The 20,337-nt window shown below is 50.7% G+C and overlaps 1 protein-coding gene across 1 annotated transcript in view; it reads left to right on the top strand.

Moving 5' to 3' along the window:
- The window catches only part of CAD (carbamoyl-phosphate synthetase 2, aspartate transcarbamylase, and dihydroorotase), a 78,440-nt gene that overhangs the window by 42,860 nt on the left and 15,243 nt on the right, over nt 1-20,337 (top strand). Inside the window, exons 23-32 of the mRNA XM_063950838.1 lie at nt 13,097-13,201; nt 13,288-13,533; nt 13,615-13,696; nt 15,097-15,263; nt 15,373-15,537; nt 15,650-15,781; nt 15,856-16,057; nt 17,596-17,786; nt 19,978-20,118; nt 20,212-20,307. Coding sequence (XP_063806908.1) covers nt 13,097-13,201; nt 13,288-13,533; nt 13,615-13,696; nt 15,097-15,263; nt 15,373-15,537; nt 15,650-15,781; nt 15,856-16,057; nt 17,596-17,786; nt 19,978-20,118; nt 20,212-20,307 — 1,527 coding nt within the window. The remainder of the gene's footprint in view (nt 1-13,096; nt 13,202-13,287; nt 13,534-13,614; nt 13,697-15,096; nt 15,264-15,372; nt 15,538-15,649; nt 15,782-15,855; nt 16,058-17,595; nt 17,787-19,977; nt 20,119-20,211; nt 20,308-20,337) is intronic.

The raw sequence follows: 20,337 nt of genomic DNA, 5'->3' as shown, positions 1-20,337 counted from the left end.
ATTCAGTAATATCAGGTATGGTTCCCAAAGACTGGCGTATAGCGGAAGTAGTGCCTATATTCAAAAAGGGAAGTAAAGCTGAACCAGGTAATTATAGACCAGTTAGTCTTACATCTATAGTGGGGAAAGTATTGGAAGGTATTCTAAGAGATAGTATTCAGAAGTTCCTTGAAGTCAATAAGGTCATTAAAAGGAATCAACATGGGTTTATGAAGGACAGATCCTGTCAAACCAACTTACTTGGCTTTTATGAAACAGTAAGCGCAAACCTAGATCAGGGTAAAGAGGTGGATGTAATCTTTTTAGACTTTGCCAAAGCGTTCGATACTGTACCACACATGAGACTTATCTACAAGCTACAAGAATCAGGGCTAGGAAGCACAATATGCACTTGGGTCAAAAACTGGTTAGATAATAGGGAGCTCCTGCTCCCATGAAGATTTATTTATTTATTTATTCTTTTCTTTTACTAGCCCAATCCCTCCTAACCAAAGGAAGGGTGCAGGTTTCCGATGACAAGATGGTAAATGCCCGATCCCACCTAAATGAAAGGGGGTGCAGGCTTGACCAGATGAAAAGGCTGCGTCCCCCAAATAAAAGGGGGACAAAGTCCAGGAGTGGAGACAATGATTCCTGCTGAAGGAGTCGGCATCTCCCTACCAGCGCCAACTGTGAGTATGAGGGGTTTTTTAACATAGAGAGGCCCCACAGGAAGGTTAGTGTAGCATATTTCTTTTTCCAGGCCCCCTTCCCCTCTAGCTCCCCATGCGATCATTGGAGCTGTTGTGGCTCAGCACACATTAGATTCAGCACTCAGGAGAGGCGCCGCTACGGGAGGGGTGAGAGAAGTCCCGTAGCGTGCGTCACCCGGGATGACTGAAGTGCCGCTGCGGGACTGAGTGGAGGAGGACCACGTTGGAGAGACTAGCAAGGCGCAGCTACGGGACTTAGTGAAAGGTCCCGTAGCGTGCATTACCGGGGGAGACAGTGGCACCGCTGCAGGACTTGGTGAGCGGTCCCGTAGTGTGCATCGCCATTGAAGAGAGGCCGCGAGGAAGACCTGGAGTGGCGCAGCTACGGGACTTAGTGAGACGGCCCCGTAGCGCGCGCGCACACCATAGAGGCTGCAGTGTTCCGCGTGGCTGAGGAGAGCCTTCAGCCGCGTGTGGGTAAATGTTTCACAGGACTCTGCAGTAACATGGGGGGTAGGCGCTCAGCAGACATCAGCGCGCATCCCCATATTGGTTTTAAAATAGAGTTTATTGTAGTGAGAATTGCTGGCCAGTACTTAGACTCATGATGTGACATGAATTTTTCAGTGTCGGCCATTTTAATTATTCCTCCCTTGCGCCATTTACGGGGAAGGGTAGCCCTCCCCCCTTGTATAGCAATCATAAGAGAAAAAGTTTCATGTGTAGCAATAGCTCCCTCTGCTGGTGACAACATATATTCAGTAATGTGAGATCTCCTGAACAAAAATACATTTACCATACCATTTATATTTTCAAAGGACTTCTCTTCTAAAGATCCTAACGAAAATACAAGGAAGCAAGCGGATCCCAACTCTCCCATCGCAGCTGAATTACAGTTGAGGTTTGGGGGTTGTATGTCGGCTGGTGTTTCATTTAATTTATTTTTTAGTTATTTTTATAAATATTATTTCTCTGACGTCCTAGTGGATGCTGGGAACTCCGTAAGGACCATGGGGAATAGCGGCTCCGCAGGAGACTGGGCACATCTAAAGAAAGCTTTAGGGTCACCTGGTGTGCACTGGCTCCTCCCCCTGTGACCCTCCTCCAAGCCTCAGTTAGATTTCTGTGCCCGACGAGAAGGGTGCACACTAGGGGCTCTCCTGAGCTCTTTGTGAAAGTTTTAGTTTAGGTTTATTATTTTCAGTGAGACCTGCTGGCAACAGGCTCACTGCATCGAGGGACTAAGGGGAGAAGAAGCGAACTCACCTGCGTGCAGGATGGATTGGGCTTCTTAGGCTACTGGACATTAGCTCCAGAGGGACGATCACAGGTTCAGCCTGGATGGGTCACCGGAGCCGCGCCGCCGTCCCCCTTACAGAGCCAGAAGAGCGAAGAGGTCCGGAAAAATCGGCGGCAGAAGACGATCCTGTCTTCAGATAAGGTAGCGCACAGCACCGCAGCTGTGCGCCATTGCTCTCAGCACACTTCACACTCCGGTCACTGAGGGTGCAGGGCGCTGGGGGGGGCAGCGCCCTGAGACGCAATAAATCGATAAAAAAACCTTATATGGCTAAAATAAATGCATCACATATAACTCCTGGGCTATATGGATGCATTTAACCCCTGCCAAAACATACAGAAAAAGGATGATAGGCTCCGCCCCTTTCTCGGCGTCCTTATCTCCTCAGCACACTGGCGCCATTTTCCCTCACAGCTCAGTTGGAGGGAAGCTCCCTGGCTCTCCCCTGCAGTCACTACACTACAGAAAGGGGTTAAAAAAGAGAGGGGGGCACAAATTAGGCGCAGTATATAACAATACAGCAGCTATAAAGGGAAAAACACTTATATAAGGTTATCCCTGTATATATATAGCGCTCTGGTGTGTGCTGGCAAACTCTCCCTCTGTCTCCCCAAAGGGCTAGTGGGGTCCTGTCCTCTATCAGAGCATTCCCTGTGTGTGTGCTGTGTGTCGGTACGTTGGTGTCGACATGTATGAGGAGAAAAATGATGAGGAGACGGAGTAGAGTGTCTGAAATAGTGTTGTCACCCCCTAGGGGGTCGACACCTGAGTGGATGAACTGTTGAAATTGCGTGACAGTGTCAGCTTTGTATAAAAGACAGTGGTTGACATGAGACAGCCGGCTACTCAGCTTGTGCATGTCCAGACGTCTCATACAGGGGCCCTAAAGCGCCCGTTACCTCAGATACAGACGCCGACAGGGGTACTGACTCCTGTGTCGACGGTGAAGAGACAACCGTGATTTCCAATAGGGCCACACATTGCATGATTGAGGCAATGGAAAAAGTTTACACTTTTCTGATAATATGAATACCACCAAAAAAAGGGGTATTATGTTTGGTGAGGAAAAACTTCCTGTAGTTTTCCTGAATCTGAGAAATAAAATGAGGTGTGTGATGATGCGTGGGTTTCCCCCCGATAACAATTGATATTTTCTAAAAAGTTATTGGCAGTATACCTTTTCCCGCCAGAGGTTAGGGTGCGTTGGGAAACACCCCCTAGGGTGGATAAAGCGCTCACACGCTTGTAAAAACAAGGGCTCTACCCTCTCCTGAGATGGCCGCCCTTAAGGATCCTGCTGATAGAAAGCAGGAGCGTATCCTAAAATGTAATTACACACATACTGGTGTTATACTGCGACCAGCAATCGCCTCAGCCTGGATGTGCAGTGCTGGGTTGGCGTGGTCGGATTCCCTGACTGGAAATTTGATATCCTAGATAAGGACAGTATATTATTGCCTATAGAGCAATTAAAAGATGCATTTCTATATATGCAGGATGCACAGCGGAATATTTGCCGACTGGCATCAAGTATAAGTGCGTTGTCCAATTATTCCAGTAAAGTGGTCAGGTGATGCGGATTCCAAACGGCATTTGGAAGTATTGCCTTAAAAGAGGGGATGTACCCCAGGTCGCCTCTCAAAATAAGACGCTGTATTATCAGGCGCAGTCCTGGTTGGCAGGCGGACAAAAGGGTTCCTCTTTTCTGCTCGTGACAGAGGGAGAGGAAAATGGCTGCAGAGATCAGCCAGTTCCAAGGAACAGAAACCCTTTTCCGCCGCTGCCAAGCCCTCAGTATGACGCTAGGGCTTTACAAGTTCAGGCACGGTGGGGTCCCGTTCTCAATGAATTTCAGTGCGCAGTGGGCTCACTCGCAAGTAGACCCCTGGATCCTTCAGATAATATTTCAGGGGTACAAATTGGAATTCGAGACGTATTCCCCTCGCCGTTTCCAAAAGTCTGTTTTACCGACGTCTCCCGCTGACAGGGAGGCAGTTTTGGAAGCCATTCACAAGCTGTATTCCCAGCAGGTGATAATCAAGGTACCCCTCCTGCAACAGGGAACGGGGTATTATTCCACACTATTGTGGTACCGAAGCCAGACGGCTCGGTGAGACCGATTTTAAAATCTAAAATCTAAAATCTTTGAACACTTGCATACAGAGGTTCAAATTCAAAATTGAGTCACTCAGAGCAGTGATTGCAAACCTGGAAGAAGGGGACTACATGATGTCTCGGGACATCAAGGAAGCTTACCTTCATGTCAAAATTTACCCTTCTCACCAAGGGTATTTCAGGTTATGGTACAGAACTGTATCAGTTCGGACGCTGCCGTAGGGATGGTCCACGGCACCCCGGGTCTTTACTGAAGTAATGACCGAAATGATGATATTCCTTCGAAGGAAGGGAATTTTAGTTATCCTTTACTTGGACGATTCCCTGATAAGGGTAAGATCCAGGGAACAGTTGGAGATCGGTGTAGCACTATATCAGGTAGTGTTGCGGCAGCACGATTGGATTTTCAATATTCCAAAATCACAGCTGGTTCCGACGACTTGTCTTCTGTTCCTAGGGATGATTCTGGACATAGTCCAGAAAGAAGGTGCTTCTCCCGGAGGAGAAAGCCAGGGAGTTATCCGAGCTAGTCAGGAACCTCCAAAAACCGAACCAAGTCTCAGTGCATCAATGCACAAGGGTTCTGGGTAAAAATGGTGGCTTCCTACGAAGCAATCCCATTCGGCAGATTCCACGCACAGTGGAACCTTCTGGACAAATGGTCCGGGTCGCATCTTCAGATGCTTCAGCGGATAACCCTGTCACCAGGGACAAGGGTATCCCTCCTGTGGTGGTTGCAGAGTGCTCATCTTCTAGAGGGCCGCAGATTCGGCATTCGGGACTGGGTCCTGGTGGCCACGGATGCCAGCCTGCGAGGCTGGGGAGCAGTCACACAGGGAAGGAATTTCCAGGGCTTATGGTCAAGCCTGGAGACATCTCTTCATATAAACATTCTGGAACTAAGGGCCATTTACAATGCCCTAAGTCAAGCGAAACCCCTGCTTCAGGGTCAGGCGGTATTGATCCAATCGGACAACATCACGTCAGTCGCCCACGTAAACAGACAGGGCGGCACGAGAAGCAGGAGGGCAATGGCAGAAGCTGCAAGGATTTTCGCTGGGCGGAAAATCATGTGATAGCACTGTCAGCAGTGTTCATTCCGGGAGTGGACAACTGGGAAGCAGACTTCCTCAGCAGACACGACCTTCACCAGGGAGAGTGGGGACTTCACCCAGAAGTCTTCCACCTGATTGTAAACCGTTGGGAAAAACAAAAGGTGGACATAATGGCGTCCCGTCTAAACAAAAAACTAGACAGATATTGCGCCAGGTCAAGGGACCCTCAGGCAATAGCGGTGGACGCTCTGGTAACACCGTGGGTGTACCAGTCAGTGTATGTGTTCCCTCCTCTGCCCCTCGTACCAAAAGTACTGAGAATCATAAGAAGGAGAGGAGTAAGAACTATACTCGTGGTTCCGGATTGGCCAAGAAGGACTTGGTATCCGGAACTTCAAGAGATGCTCACGGACGAACCGTGGCCTCTACCTCTAAGAAAGGACCTGCTCCAGCAGGGGCCTTGTCTGTTCCAAGACTTACCGCGGCTGCGTTTGACGGCATGGCGGTTGAACGCCGGATCCTGAAGATCCCTACCCTGGTCAAGGCCAGGAAAGACGTAACCGCAAAACATTATCACCGCATTTGGCGAAAATATGTTGCGTGGAGTGAGGCCAAGAAGGCCCCTACAGAGGAATTTCAACTGGGTTGTTTCCTCCATTTCCTGCAAACAGGACTGTCTATGGGCCTAAAATTAGGGTCCATTAAGGTTCAAATTTCGGCCCTGTCGATTTTCTTCCAAAAAGAACTGGCTTCAGTGCCTGAAGTTCAGACATTTGTAAAAGGGGTACTGCATATACAGTCTCCTTTTGTGCCTCCAGTGGCACCTTGGGGATCTCAATGTTGTGTTGAGTTTCCTAAAGTCACATTGGTTTGAACCACTCACCACTGTGGACTTAAAATATCTCACATGGAAGTGACGAGTTAGCCCTGGTTTCAGCCAGGCGGGTGTCAGAATTGGCGGCTTTATCATATAAAAGCCCTTACTTAATATTTCATTCTGAAAGGGCAGAATTGAGGACTCGTCCTCAAATTTTCTACCTAAGGTGGTTTCTGCATTTCACATGAACCAACCTATTGTGGTACCTGCGGCTACTAAGGACTTGGAGGATTCCAAGTTGCTTGACGTGGTCAGGACCCTGAAAATACATGTTTCCAGGACGGCTGGAGTCAGAAAATCTGACTCGCTGTTTATCCTGTATGCACCCAACAAACTGGGTGCTCCTGCTTCTAAGCAGACGATTGCTCGTTGGATTTGTAGTACAATTCAGCTTGCACATTCTGTGGCAGGCCTGCCACAGCCAAAAATCTTAAAATGCCCACTCCACAAGGAAGGTGGGCTCATCTTGGGCAGCTGCCGAGGGGTCTCGGCTTTACAACTTTGCCGAGCAGTTACTTGGTCAAGAGCAAATACGTTTGTAAAATTCTACAAAGTTGATATCTTGGCTGAGGAGGACCTGGAGTTCTCTCATTCGGTGCTGCAGAGTCATCCGCACTCTCCCGCCCGTTTGGGAGCTTTGGTATAATCCCCATGGTCCTTACGGAGTTCCCAGCATCCACTAGGACGTCAGAGAAAATAAGAATTTACTTACCGATAATTCTATTTCTCGTAGTCCGTAGTGGATGCTGGGCGCCCATCCCAAGTGCGGATTGTCTGCAATACTGGTACATAATTATTGTTACCAAAAAATTCGGGTTATTGTTGTAGTGAGCCATCTTTTCTAGAGGCTCCTCTATTATCATGCTGTTAACTGGGTTCAGATCACAAGTTGTACAGTGTGATTGGTGTGGCTGGTATGAGTCTTACCCGGGATTCAAAATCCTTCCTTATTGTGTACGCTCGTCCGGGCACAGTATCCTAACTGAGGCTTGGAGGAGGGTCATAGGGGGAGGAGCCAGTGCACACCAGGTGATCCTAAAGCTTTCTTTAGATGTGCCCAGTCTCCTGCGGAGCCGCTATTCCCCATGGTCCTTACGGAGTTCCCAGCATCCACTACGGACTACGAGAAATAGAATTATCGGTAAGTAAATTCTTATTTTTAGCCTGTTCTGGTTTCTATATAAAAAAAGAACAGTGTTTCCAGCCCGATCCGATAACTTTGCTTCCGTCATTTCTAACAGCCTTTCTCTTCCTAGTTTAAAGGGTGAAAGCGCCACAAAATACCCTGGTAGGGAATTTCAATGACAGGTCTAAAGCACAGACCTCCAAGAGGGCAGAGACCTGTTACGTTTGTACGAACTGTAACAAAGCACGCGGGTTGGCCACCTCCTGCTTAGAAAGGAAGCTCCACCTGGGAGCAGTGCTCTGTCTCTATCACCTTGTACATAGAATCTCCACTGAGATGCCGGAATCCCGCACGCAACAATTAGTGCTGCTGGATTCTCCAAGATTATTAAAAAGATTTTTCATCAGGTTAACGCCTCCAGCACAAGCAAGGCGGGTAAAAGGCCTATTCCTGTTGTAACGGGAAGAGGATGAGGCTTTTCTCATTAATACACAAGGGTGAGTTGTTTACATCTGAGCTAGACGCCGATTGTCCACAAAGGACGCGGCAATCTCAGGTCTTGATTATTTCATCACAACAAGCTGAGATCCTAAAACTTTAAGGTATAATAAGAGACAGAGCCAGTAGCTTCGGATGGTTTGAATCCCAAGAGCGCGTTCCGCAGCATTTCCCATTCCTAAATTCCTCCAGTCTTTAATGGAAGAGTCCGGGAACCAACCTGACAACCGTGTTCAATTTCCAAACAGGGTTTTTAGTAACTGATCCCCTACCTAAGGGTATAATGGATAAGTGGGAGATTCCGCCGGTAGTGGATGTTTTCCCAGGAAGGTTGTCAAAAAAAAACAATCTTACCGTTACCTAATGAAACGAAGTAGAAAGTTCACCCATCTTTAAAGTCAATTTTTGTAGCAGATGCAGCACAGAGACCTACGGTCGTCTGCGCTTGGGGTTAACGTGGCCATGGGAGCATGGTCTGGAAAGAAATTACTCAACTGGCGGGACACAATTGAAATTCAGCTTCATACTTGTGTCAAGCCTATAGACATTACGCATCTCTACATCAGCCATATCCGCTAGAGACTCTGACACCAAGGGGCGGTAGACTCCATCCCCCTTTGAGGAGGTGAGGTTTTTCGGTCCAGTGTTAGCCAGGAGGATTCGCAAGCTACAGCGTCCACTGGTCTGCCCACTCCTTATACACGAGCCACTCCACAGTTTAGGAGAGGTTCTGGAGGGCCAGCGGGTAATTCCTTTGGCTCTCAGTCCTTACACGCCCCAGGAAGAGGTTTCGGTACACAAGTACGTGGGGGCAGAGATGGAGGCCGCTCACAGGCAGCAGCCAGAAAAGCGGGATGAACCTGCTGACCAGAGATTGTAAACGCTACTGCCAACAATTGGAACTTAGCTACGTTCGGGGGTCATTATTCCGGTGACCGCTCCTCAAAAAAGGAACATTTTTTTTTATGCCAATCTTTCTGTCGTGCAAAAAGTGGTCCGGACAGGCAGGCCGAGACTCGATCTAACCGTTTTAAACCGGTCTCTCAGTGTCCTCTAAATCAAGCTGGAATCAATCCAGTTGGTTATTGCAGGCTTGGAACATGCATATGTGCTTATCCCAATCTGGGCTCTTCAACAGGCTTACTTGAGGTTCGCACTGCGGATGGGTCGCCACCATTTCAGGGCCTTGCCGTTCGGTCTATCATCGGCCCCCAGGTTCTTTACGAAGATCAGGGCATTCATGGTTGCAGAATCGGGACTGTTGAGAGTCACGATTAGTCCTTATCTAGGCGACCTGCTAATCAAGGCATCCTCTCGGGACCAGTTGGTCAGGGATGTTCAAACGTCTCATCCATTCTCATTTCACATGGGGGGATTGTGAATTTCCAGAGATCCAACCTCATGCCAATTCAACGGATTCAGTTCCTCGGTCTCATCTTGGACACGGTACTATTAAAAGTATTCCTACCAAGGAACAAGGTCCTGGACCTACAGAGATTAGTGGCTCAGGTACTAAGGTCACAAAAGGATTCTATACACCTCTGTGTGGAATTTCTCGGGAAGTTGGTGATATCTTTCGAAAATCCCCAGTAAGGCAGCTTTCATTCCCGACCATTACTGATGAACCTCATTGCTCAGGGAGCAAGGTCACACTGGCTTCTACACAAAGAATCCGACTTCCACCAGGCATACGCACCTCCTTAATTTGGTGGGTCTTGCGCAGGAATCTCGCAGCAGGCTAGAGATTCGGCATTTGGGATTGAAGGGATCCTGCAACAGACACCCAGTCTCAGAGGTTGGGGTGCCGTCTGGGAGGAGCATTAGTTTCAGAACAGATGGACGCTACTGGAAAGCAGCCTACCCTTACACATTCTCGAACTCGGAGCAGTTTACAGGGCCCTTTTTCTTAGCCAAAGGCCCAGTTATGGGTCAACACATAAAGATGCAGTCGGACAATGTCACGACGACGGCAGACGTAATCGGTCATGGAGAAGCGGGATGGCGTTAAAGGAAGCCACAAAAGATTTTGTTGTGGGCAGAAAGGCGAAACGTCATCCTCTCGGCAGTGTTCATTCCAGGGGTGGAGAACTGGGGTGCGGATTATTTCAGTCGCCAGGTCGTGCATCCATGGGAGTGGTACCTACATCCACGCAATTTCAACTTGGTGGTGAGATGGGGCCTACCTCAGGTCGACCCAATGGCGTCTCGACAATACCATCAGCTGCCCAGATAGATGTCCAGGACAAGTGATCCAGCAGCTGAAGGAGTGGACGCATTAACATTTCTTGATGTTATAAAAAGGTTTCCATTTTTGTTTTTTTTCACCTTTCCAACTCGTACTCGGGGCTCTGAGTAAAAAAAAAAAAAGGGAGTTGATACGAGAGCGAGTGTCTGTGATTCTAATCGCACCGGATTGGCCCCGCAGGAGTTAGTACTCAAACCTGCGTGGGTTACTAACTGAAGATCCTTGAAGGTCTCCTCTGAGAGGGGACCTGCTATCTCAGGGACCGTTCCAACTCCCAGAAACAGGCTGTGGTTCCCGTCAAGGCTATTGAAACCCGGATTTTAAGGAACAGAAGTATACCACGATCGTACATTCCTATGGTGATTGCCGCTAGGTAGCCGGTCACAGCCATGTACTGCAACAGGATTTGGAAGAGGTACATGGCTTGGTGTCCAGAACGTGGGTGGAATTCGAAGCACTTCCACTTATTCAGACTTCTACTCTTCCTTCAGGCCGGTCTCGATTTAGGACTGAGGCTGGGCTCTCTGCAGTTATAATTTCGGTTCTCTCCGTCCAATTTCAACAGCGATTAGCATCCTTGCAGAAGTCAAACCTTTTTACAGGGGGTTCTGCGGATAGCAGCCCCTTTTCTTTCTCCTACACCATGGGACTTACATATGGTGTTGGAGATTTTGACATAACCTACTTTTGAACCGCTAGCAAAACCAGTCTTGAAATATATTTCTTGGTAGGTCACGTTTTTGCTTGCCTTGGCTTCGGCCAGGGTTTTTTTTATGTTGCGTGCCTTAGTGTAAGAGCCCCGTTTGGACTTTTCAGGAGGATAGGGCAGAAATCCGTACAGGAGCAGAACCCCTGCCTAAGGTTGTTTCGGGGTTTCACGTAAACCAGCCCATTGTGGTCCCATCCTTCCGGGGTCTTGCAGATGGGGACGTGTCCTTGGATGTTGTCCGAGCTTTACGGGTATACGTACAGGTTCCGTCATCCTTCGGAAGGTCAGTTCATTCGTTTGTTCTTCATACTGGGCCTAAGAAGGGTTGGCCAGCACCTCAGCGGTCTTTGTCTCGCTGAATTGGACTTGCCATTCGGCAAGCTTATATTTCCTGTGGAAAACAGGTTCGAGTTCAGACGGGTGCTCCTACCACCCGATTGGTGGATTGCTTTGTGGGCGGTGGCCAGAGGTGCTTCCACTGCTCAACTCTGCGGAGCGGCGACGTGGTCTTAAGCCCACACGCTCGCAAAATTTTACAAGTTTGATACCTTTGCGTCTGGAGACTCTAAGTTCGGACGTTTAGTTTTGCAGGCCACCGACAGCACTCCCTCCCTTGGGGGATAACTTTGGGACGTCCCCTACTGTATAGGACTCCAGTGTCCCCTAGTGGATGAAAGAGAAAAGAGGATTTTGGTACTTACCGATAAATCCATTTCTCTGAATCCTCTAGGGGACACTGGACGCCCGCCTCGGTGCTGTCAACCCGCTGTGTTCAAATGATTTGTACAAACAGCGTTAGTTTTTCGGTTAAGAGTTTCTTGGATGCTGTTTGTTATGTTGTACGCTTCGGTTCCTCGCCATGTGCTATAGTATCATGTCCTATTCTCTCAGTCACAATTTTCCAAACTGAGGGAGGAGGGATGTGAAGGGGGAGGAGCCGGCTGTGCAGACAATGCTAATTTTAGATTGTGCCACACCTCCGGTTGCAAGCTTCACACCCCTACTGTATAAGACTCCAGTGTCCCCTAGTGGATTCAGAGAAATGGATTTATCGGTAAGTACCAAAATCCTCTTTTTTCAACTTGGACTGAAGTGCTAAGTGGTGTGCCGCAAGGCTCAGTATTAGGACCGCTATTGTTCAATATTTTCATTAACGACCTAACAGAAGGTCTAGAGAGCATGGTGTCAATTTTTGCAGATGATACCAAATTGTGTAAGGCTATAAATACAGAGGAGGATGCCGAGTCTCTTCAGAACGACTTAGTTAAATTAGAAGCATGGGCAGCCAAATGGAGAATGCGCTTCAACACAGACAAGTGTAAGGTAATGCACTGTGGTAACAAGAACAAAAATTACACCTACCTACTAAATGGGGTAAAATTAGGGGATTCTGTACTGGAAAAGGACTTAGGTGTCCTCATAGATAGCAAACTAAGCAGTAGTACCCAAAGTAGGACTGCAGCAAAGAAGGCTAATAAGATATTAGCATGCATAAAACGGGGTATTGATGCTAGGGACGAGAGTATTATACTCCCGTTATATATAAATCACTAGTGAGGCCACACCTTGAATACTGTGTACAATTCTGGGCACCGTACTACAAAAAGGATATCCTGGAGCTAGAAAAGGTTCAGAGGAGGGCGACCAAACTAATTAAGGGTATGGAGACGCTGGAATACGAGGAAAGGCTTGCAAGACTAGGCATGTTTACACTGGAAAAGCGGAGACTAAGAGGGGATATGATCAACATCTACAAATATATAAGGGGACAATACACAGAGCTTGCGCAGGACCTGTTTTTGGTTAGATCAACACAGAGGACTCGTGGACACTCGCTCAGGTTAGAGGAGAGGAGATTCCGCACAATACGGCGTAAAGGCTTTTTCACGGTAAGGACGATACGTGTTTGGAATTCCCTGCCCGAGGGAGTTGTAATGGCGGAATCTGTCAACACCTTTAAGAATGGGTTAGATAAATTCCTAATGGATAAGGATATCCAGGGTTACGGGACATAGTCACGCATTATAGTTATTATAAAAAGAGGGGTAAAACGTAACGGCAGTCATCAAATTCAGTCAAAATTTTATACAAAATAATCGTGCATAGGAGACCACAAATAGGTTGAACCCGATGGACAATTATCTTTTTTCAACCTTAGATACTATGTTACTATATTACTATGATGCACCTGTGTATGTGCGGCACTAGCGAAGCATGTTGCACCTGTGTGAGTGTGTGTGGATCTAGCGGAGCCTGTTGCACCTGTGTGTGTGTGTGTGTGTGGGCGGCACTAGTAGAGCATGATGCACTTGTGTGAGTGTGTGCGGCACTAGCGGAGCCTGTTGCACCTGTGTATGTGTGGCAATAGCGGAGCATGATGCACCTGTGTGAGTGTGTGCGGCTCTAGCGGAGCGGGGAATGAGTGGAGAGTGGGAGCTGTGTGACTGTGGATCCCACCCATGATCGGTCTGTATTACAGAACAAGAGCGAGCTGCTGCCCACCGTGCAGGCCCTGGAGAGCCTGGGATACTGCCTGTACGCCAGTCTGGGCACTGCGGACTTCTACACAGAGCATGGCATCAAGGTGAGCCAATGTCTCTCACACCTCTAGTCTTTGCTGGACACAGAGACTGCCCAGCGTAACCTCCTAACCGCCTGCTTGTCTTCTAGGTGAAGGCCATGGATTGGCCCTTCGAGGACACTGACAGTGATGGGCCCTTAAAGGAGAAACAGGGAAGCATCATGGACCACCTGGCTGAGAACCACTTCGATCTGGTCATCAACCTTTCCATGCGGAACTCTGGAGGGCGCAGGCTCTCCTCCTTTGTTACCCGGGGGTACCGCACCCGCCGCCTGGCTGTGGATTACTCCGTGCCCCTCATCATTGACATCAAGTGCACTAAGCTGTTTGTGGAGGCAAGTTGGAGGGCTTGTTGGATGGGCTTCAGAATTTGCTGACGTAGCCGGTTATTTTATGTTCCCTTCCTTCTGTTCCAGGCTCTGCGTCAGATCGGAGCAGCCCCTCCTGTAAAGATGCATGTGGACTGTATGACGTCCCAGAAACTCATCAGACTTCCAGGTGAGGCCCTTGTGTATGGTAGCGCTTGTATTGGGGAGTCTAGAGGTGAGAGGGAGGATTGTGGCTAGGTATAGTGAGGCTAGAGGTCGGAGGGAGGATTATTGCTCGGAATACTGAGGCTGGAGGGAGGATTATTGCTTGGAATACATAGGCTAGAGGCCGGACGGAGGATTATTGCTCCGATACTAAGGGAGGACTATAGCTCAGAATACTGAGGCCAGAGGCTGGAGGGAGGATTATTGCTCGGAATACTGAGGCTAGAGGTCGGAGGGAGGATTATTGCTCAGAAGACTGATGGCGTGTAGGGGTGCGGAGGTCAGGCTGAGGGGGAGGGAGGAGGGTGACGTCCTATGTAACGGGAGCTGATGGCATGTAGGGGAGCAGAGGTCAGGCTGAGGGGGAATGAGGGTGACGTTTTCTGTAACAGGAGAGCTGATGGCGTGTAGGGGAGTGGAGGTCAGGTTGAGGGGGAGGGAGGAGGGTGACGTCCTATGTAACGGGAGCTGATGGCATGTAGGAGATCGGAGGTCATGCTGAGGAGGAAGGAGGAGGGTGACGTCCTATGTAACGGGAGCTGGCATGTAGGGGAGCGGAGGTCAGGCTGAGGGGGAAGGAAGGTGGTGACGTCCTATGTAACAGGGGAGCTGATGGTGTGTATGGGTGCTGAGGTCAGGCTGAGGGGGAAGGAGGAGGGTGACGTCCTCTGTAACGGGAGCTGATGGCATGTAGGGGAGCTGAGGTCAGGCTGAGGGGGAGGGAGGAGGGTGACGTCCTATGTAACGGGAGCTGATGGCATGTAGGGGAGCGGAGGTCAGGCTGAGGGGGAAGGAAGGTGGTGACGTCCTATGTAACAGGGGAGCTGATGGTGTGTATGGGTGCTGAGGTCAGGCTGAGGGGGAAGGAGGAGGGTGACGTCCTCTGTAACGGGAGCTGATGGCGTGTAGGGGAGTGGAGGTCAGGCTGAGGGGGAGGGAGGAGGGTGACGTCCTATGTAACAGGGGAGCTGATGGCATGTAGGAGAGCGGAGGTCAGGCTGAGGAGGAAGGAGGAGGGTGACGTCCTATGTAACGGGAGCTGATGGCGTGTAGGGGAGCTGAGGTCAGGCTGAGGGGGAGGGAGGAGGGTGACGTCCTATGTAACAGGGGAGCTGATGGCATGTAGGGGAGCGGAGGTCAGGCTGAGGGGGAAGGAAGGTGGTGACGTCCTATGTAACAGGGGAGCTGATGGTGTGTATGGGTGCTGAGGTCAGGCTGAGGGGGAAGGAGGAGGGTGACGTCCTCTGTAACGGGAGCTGATGGCATGTAGGGGAGCTGAGGTCAGGCTGAGGGGGTCCATGGTACTTTTGCATGTGGGGTGTATCTGTCGTGCAATGTTCCTGATTCCTCCTCCTCCTCCCTCAGGTCTGATCGATGTACATGTGCATTTGCGGGAACCTGGAGCCACCCACAAGGAAGACTTCTCCTCCGGTACCGCGGCAGCTCTGGCTGGTGGCGTTACCATGGTATGCGCTATGCCAAACACCAGTCCTGCCATCACTGATGCCGCCACCTTCCTACTGGCGCAGAAGGTCAGGAAACCATGTAACTTTGTTGTGGTTGGGAAATGTAACGTGTGTGAGCAGCCAGAGTCGTTGCCTTTATCACCCTGTATTGTTACACTGTGCTTCCTTCCATCAGCTGGCGGAAGCGGGTGCCCGCTGCGACTTCGCCCTCTTCCTTGGAGCCTGCTCAGAGAACCCTGGCACCCTCTCTCCCATTGCCAGCTCAGCTGCTGGTCTCAAGATGTATCTGAATGACACCTACTCTCAGCTCAAGATGGACAATGTGTCGCTGTGGATGGAGGTGAGTCTGACCTCTGCTGACCCGGCTCGCAGGTCTCTGCTCGAGGTGACCAGAGTCGCACGTGTCTGCTGTTCTCATTGGCTCGCTTAGTATATTGTTCTTCCTCTTCCAGCACTTTGAGAAGTGGCCGTCTCGCTTGCCCATTGTGGCTCACGCAGAGAACCAGACCGTTGCCGCAATCCTGATGGTGGCCCAGTTATACAAGCGCTCCGTGCATATCTGTCACGTGGCTAAGAAAGAGGAGGTATGTCCCCAGTTACCGTGTCCTCCTGTGATTGTCTCATAGCTCACCCACTTATCAGGTACTCCCACCCGCAGATCCTGATCATTAAGACCGCCAAGCAGAAAGGAATCCAGGTAACCTGCGAGGTGGCTCCGCATCACCTGTTCCTCTGCCTCGATGACCTGGAGCAGCTCGGTCACAAACGGGGACAGGTGCGTCCCATGCTGGGCACTAGAGAGGACTTGCAGGCCCTGTGGGATAACCTGGAGGTGATAGATTGCTTTGCAACAGATCACGGTAAGAATGGTGTAAGGTGTGGGGGAGCAGGGGGAGGCAATGTTAGTCTAGGTTTAATCTAGGTGTGGTCCTTGGAGATGTGAGGGTCCTGGCAGTGAGTCTTCAGCATATACATGACCTCATTAGCTGATCAATGAATCCTGGTGGGACAGAGACACTGTGATGGGGGTGACTACTGTGGGTGAGGGTGGGTCAGAGAGATGCGGTGATGGTGGCGGCTCCTGTGTTGGTGGGTCAGAGAGACTGCGTTGGGAGCGGCTCTTGTGGCTGAGTAAGGGTCAGAAAGATGCAGCAATGGGGGGAAGGGGGTAGGTCCTCTGAGTGTGGGTGAGGGAGTGGGTATGAGAGCGATGGGGCCGGGCCTTATGAGAAAAAGGGGGTCTGAGCGACGTTGCCAGGCCCTGTGAGTGAGAGAGACAGCAATGGGGTTGGTTGTTGTGAGTGAGGAGGGGGGAGGTCTGAAAGAGTGATGGGGCCGGGCCTTGTGAGTGAGGGTGGTTTAGAGAGGCAGCGATGGGGATGGGTCCTGTGAGGGTGGGTCTGAAAGCGATGGGGATGGCTCCTGTGAAGGTGGGTCTGAGAAAGTGATGGGGGCAGCTCCTGTGATGATGGGTCTGAGAAGAGTGATAGGGTTGTGTCTGAGAGCGATGGGGTTGGCACCTGTGAAGGTGGCTCTGAGAGCGATGGGGATGGCTCCTGTGATGATGGGTCTGAGAAGAGTGATGGGGGTGGCTCTGAGAGTGATGGGGTTGGCACCTTTGAAGGTGGCTCTAAGAGCGATGGAGATGGCTCCTGTGAAGGTGGCTCTGAGAGCGATGGCTTCTGTGAAGTTGGCTTTGAGAGCGATGGGGATGGCTCCTGTGAAGTCGGGTCTGAGAGCGATGGGGATGGCTCCTGTGAAGGTGGCTCTGAGGGCAATTTGGTTGGCTCCTTTGAGTGAGGGTGGGTCAGAGACACTGCGATGGGGGTGGGTTTTCAGAGCAGTGGGGCTGGCCCTGTAGGTGAGGATGGGTTAGAGAGGGTGGTAGTCATGTGACCGCCGGTCGGCTGACCGACAGTCACATGACCTCCTCCGTGAGCCCGACGGCTCACTATCCTGATGGTCGGCATGCCGACCAACAGGGACTATTTCCACTCGTGGGTGTCCACGACACCCATAGAGTGAGAATAGAACCCGTGGCGACCGCAGGTCGCCACCGAGCCCGCAGCGTGGCGAGCGCAGCGAGCCCGCAAGGGGCTTGCTGCACTCGCCCCTCCCCGCCGGGATCCCGGCGTCGGTATGCTGCCGGGATCCCGGCGTCGGTAAGGTGACCGGCGGTCAGGAGACCGCCGGTCACCCGTACTACACCCGTTAGAGAAGCAGCTATGGTGCAGCTCCTGTGAGTAAACGGAGTTGTGGGTCTGAGAGCGATAGGGTTGGCTACTGTGAGGGTAGGTCTGAGAGAGCGATGGGGTCATGCTACTGTGATGGTGGATCGGAGAGCGATGGGACGACTTTTCTGAGTGAGGGTAACTGGTAATCTCTGTCCTTCCTCTAGCCCCTCATTCTGTTGAGGAGAAGGACAGTCCTAATCCACCCCCAGGGTACCCTGGCTTGGAGACTATGCTGCCTCTGCTTCTTACCGCGGTCAGCGAGGGTCGGCTGACTATCGATGACATCATCAAACGTTTGTACGAGAACCCACGTAAAATCTTCTCCCTCCCTGTACAAGAGAACACGTACATTGAGGTGAGTGTGTGTGACCCCCTCCTGTACTGCTGCGCCTGCCTGTTACCGCTGACCCTGAATGTACGAGTGTTGCCTTCACATCACTCGTTATTCGTCACCATGAATGTGTGTTTCTTACACATAAGGCTCTTACCCAAACTACACCAACATACGTCTCCTCACTCTATCCCCCCAGCTCACCCCCCTCCAACATACCTCTCCTCACTTACCTCACTCTATCCCTCAACCCACCCCTCCAGTCTGTGTGTGGTTTGTGTCTCAACCACACTCATTACCTTCTCCCACACACACAGCAAGACTCCAAACAATCAAGCTCTCCCAAGACCTCCCCGCTCCAGACACGCAACCTACATCCCTCTGTACAGTCCCCAGATAACCTCCAGCTATACCACACCATTACCTCCCCAGTTTACAGTCCCCACATATCCTCCATCCGGTATTCCACACCATTACCTCCCCAGTGTACAGTCCCCACATATGCTCCATCCGGTATTCCACACCATTACCTCCCCAGTGTACAGTCCCCACATATCCTCCATCCGGTATACTACCCCATTACCTCTCCTTTGTACAGTCCCCATATAATGTCACACACGTTCCTACACTCGCACATATCGCTGACCCGGGACAGAATTGCGGTGTGACTGCTTACCAAGAACCCCTGCAATATGGCCGGACCACTATGCTATAGGTAGCGCCTATCCTTGTGTATCAATGCCTATATCCCTACAGAGTGTAAACCTGTGAGCAGGGCCTTCCTACCTCTGTCATTACCCAGTTTTGTTCTATTACTGTTCTTCCCGATTGTAACACACAATGGAACATGCTGGTGTTCTCTAAGTACCTTAATAAATACATTAAAAATCCCTACATGTTACTGTGAGACGTCCCACGTAACCCACAGATGATGCCCATAGCGGTTCCTGGCCCCTCACGAAAGTGCTCCACCGAACATACCCAGCATGAGACGTCCCACGTAACCCACAGATGATGCCCATAGCGGTTCCTGGCCCCTCACACCAGTGCCTCCACCTTACATACCCAGCATGAGACGTCCCACGTAACCCACAGATGATGCCCATAGTAGTCCCTGTCCCCTCACACCAGTGCTCCCCCTTACATACCCAGCATGAGACGTTCCACGTAACCCACAGATGATGCCCATAGCAGTTCCTGTACCCTCTCACCAGTGCTCCATCTTATGCCCGGCATGAGACGTCCCATGTAACCAACAGATGATACCCATAGCAGTTCCTGTCCCCTCACACCAGTGCTCCACCTTACATACCAGGCATGAGACGTCCCACGTAACCACAGATGATGCCCATAGCAGTTCCTGTCCCCTCACACCAGTGCTCCTCCTTACATACCCAGCATGAGACGTCCCACGTAACCACAGATGATGCCCATAGCAGTTTCTGTCCCCTCACACCAGTGCTCCCCCTTACATACCCAGCATGAGACGTCCCACATAACCCACACATGATGCCTATAGTAGTACCTGTCCCCTCTCACCAGTGATCCCTCTTACATACCAGACAGGAGACCTATGTAAGCCACAGATGATGCCCATAGCGGTACCTGTCCCCTCTCACCAGTGATTCCTCTTACATACCCAGCATTAGACGTCCCACGCAACCCACAGATGGTGCCCATAGCGGTTCCTGGACCCTCTCACCAGTGATCCCACTTACATACCCAGCATTAGCCTTCCCACGTAACCCACAGATGGTGCCCATAGCGGTACCTGTCCCCTCTCACCAGTACCAGTAATCCCTTTTACATACCCAGCATTAGACGTCCCATGTAACCCGCAGATGGTGCCCATAGCAGTACTTGTCCCCTTTTACCAGTGATCCCTCTTGCATACCCAGCATGAGACCCCCCCCCCCCCACCCGAGACCCACAGATGATGCCATAGCTATTTTTATCTATCTTTCTCTGCACAAAAGAAAATTGCATCAGACAGCTCATACTTTTTGACCCTGCTGAGTTCCCAGCTGCAATGTATCCAATAATCTACCACAGACATATTGGCGCCTTGCCTATTCTTATATGTCACACATGGCTCCTGCTGAGCTTTTCCCTATATAATGCTAAGCATCCTCCCATTACCCTTCCGTGCCTCTTTTGCCTATCGCCCCATGCCCTCTCGCTAACGTTCTGCTCCCCACATTCCATCTCCCCTCAGGTGGACCTGGAGCATGAGTGGGTCATTCCACAGTCCATGCAGTTCACAAAGTCTAAGTGGACCCCATTTGAAGGGATGAAGGTGAAGGGAGCGGTGCGCAGGGTGGTGCTGCGAGGTGAAGTGGCGTACATCGATGGCCAGGTACGTCGCCTTTTCCGGCGTCAGTAGAGTAGGCTCGTCCACGCTCACAATGTACTTACCCTCTACACGCCGTGCTGCTCGTCTCTTCCCTAGGTCCTAGTGCCAGCAGGTTATGGTCAGGACGTCAGAAAGTGGGCCACTCCTCTGCCGTCACCGACTCTCCCAACCCCCAGCAAAGAGATTATCAAGGTAAGTAGGAAGGAGAGCTCAGGTCACAGA

Source organism: Pseudophryne corroboree, unplaced genomic scaffold (assembly GCF_028390025.1).
Source record: "Pseudophryne corroboree isolate aPseCor3 unplaced genomic scaffold, aPseCor3.hap2 scaffold_1242, whole genome shotgun sequence".
Lineage (NCBI taxonomy): Eukaryota > Metazoa > Chordata > Amphibia > Anura > Myobatrachidae > Pseudophryne > Pseudophryne corroboree.
This window is presented reverse-complemented; position numbering and strand designations above follow the sequence as displayed.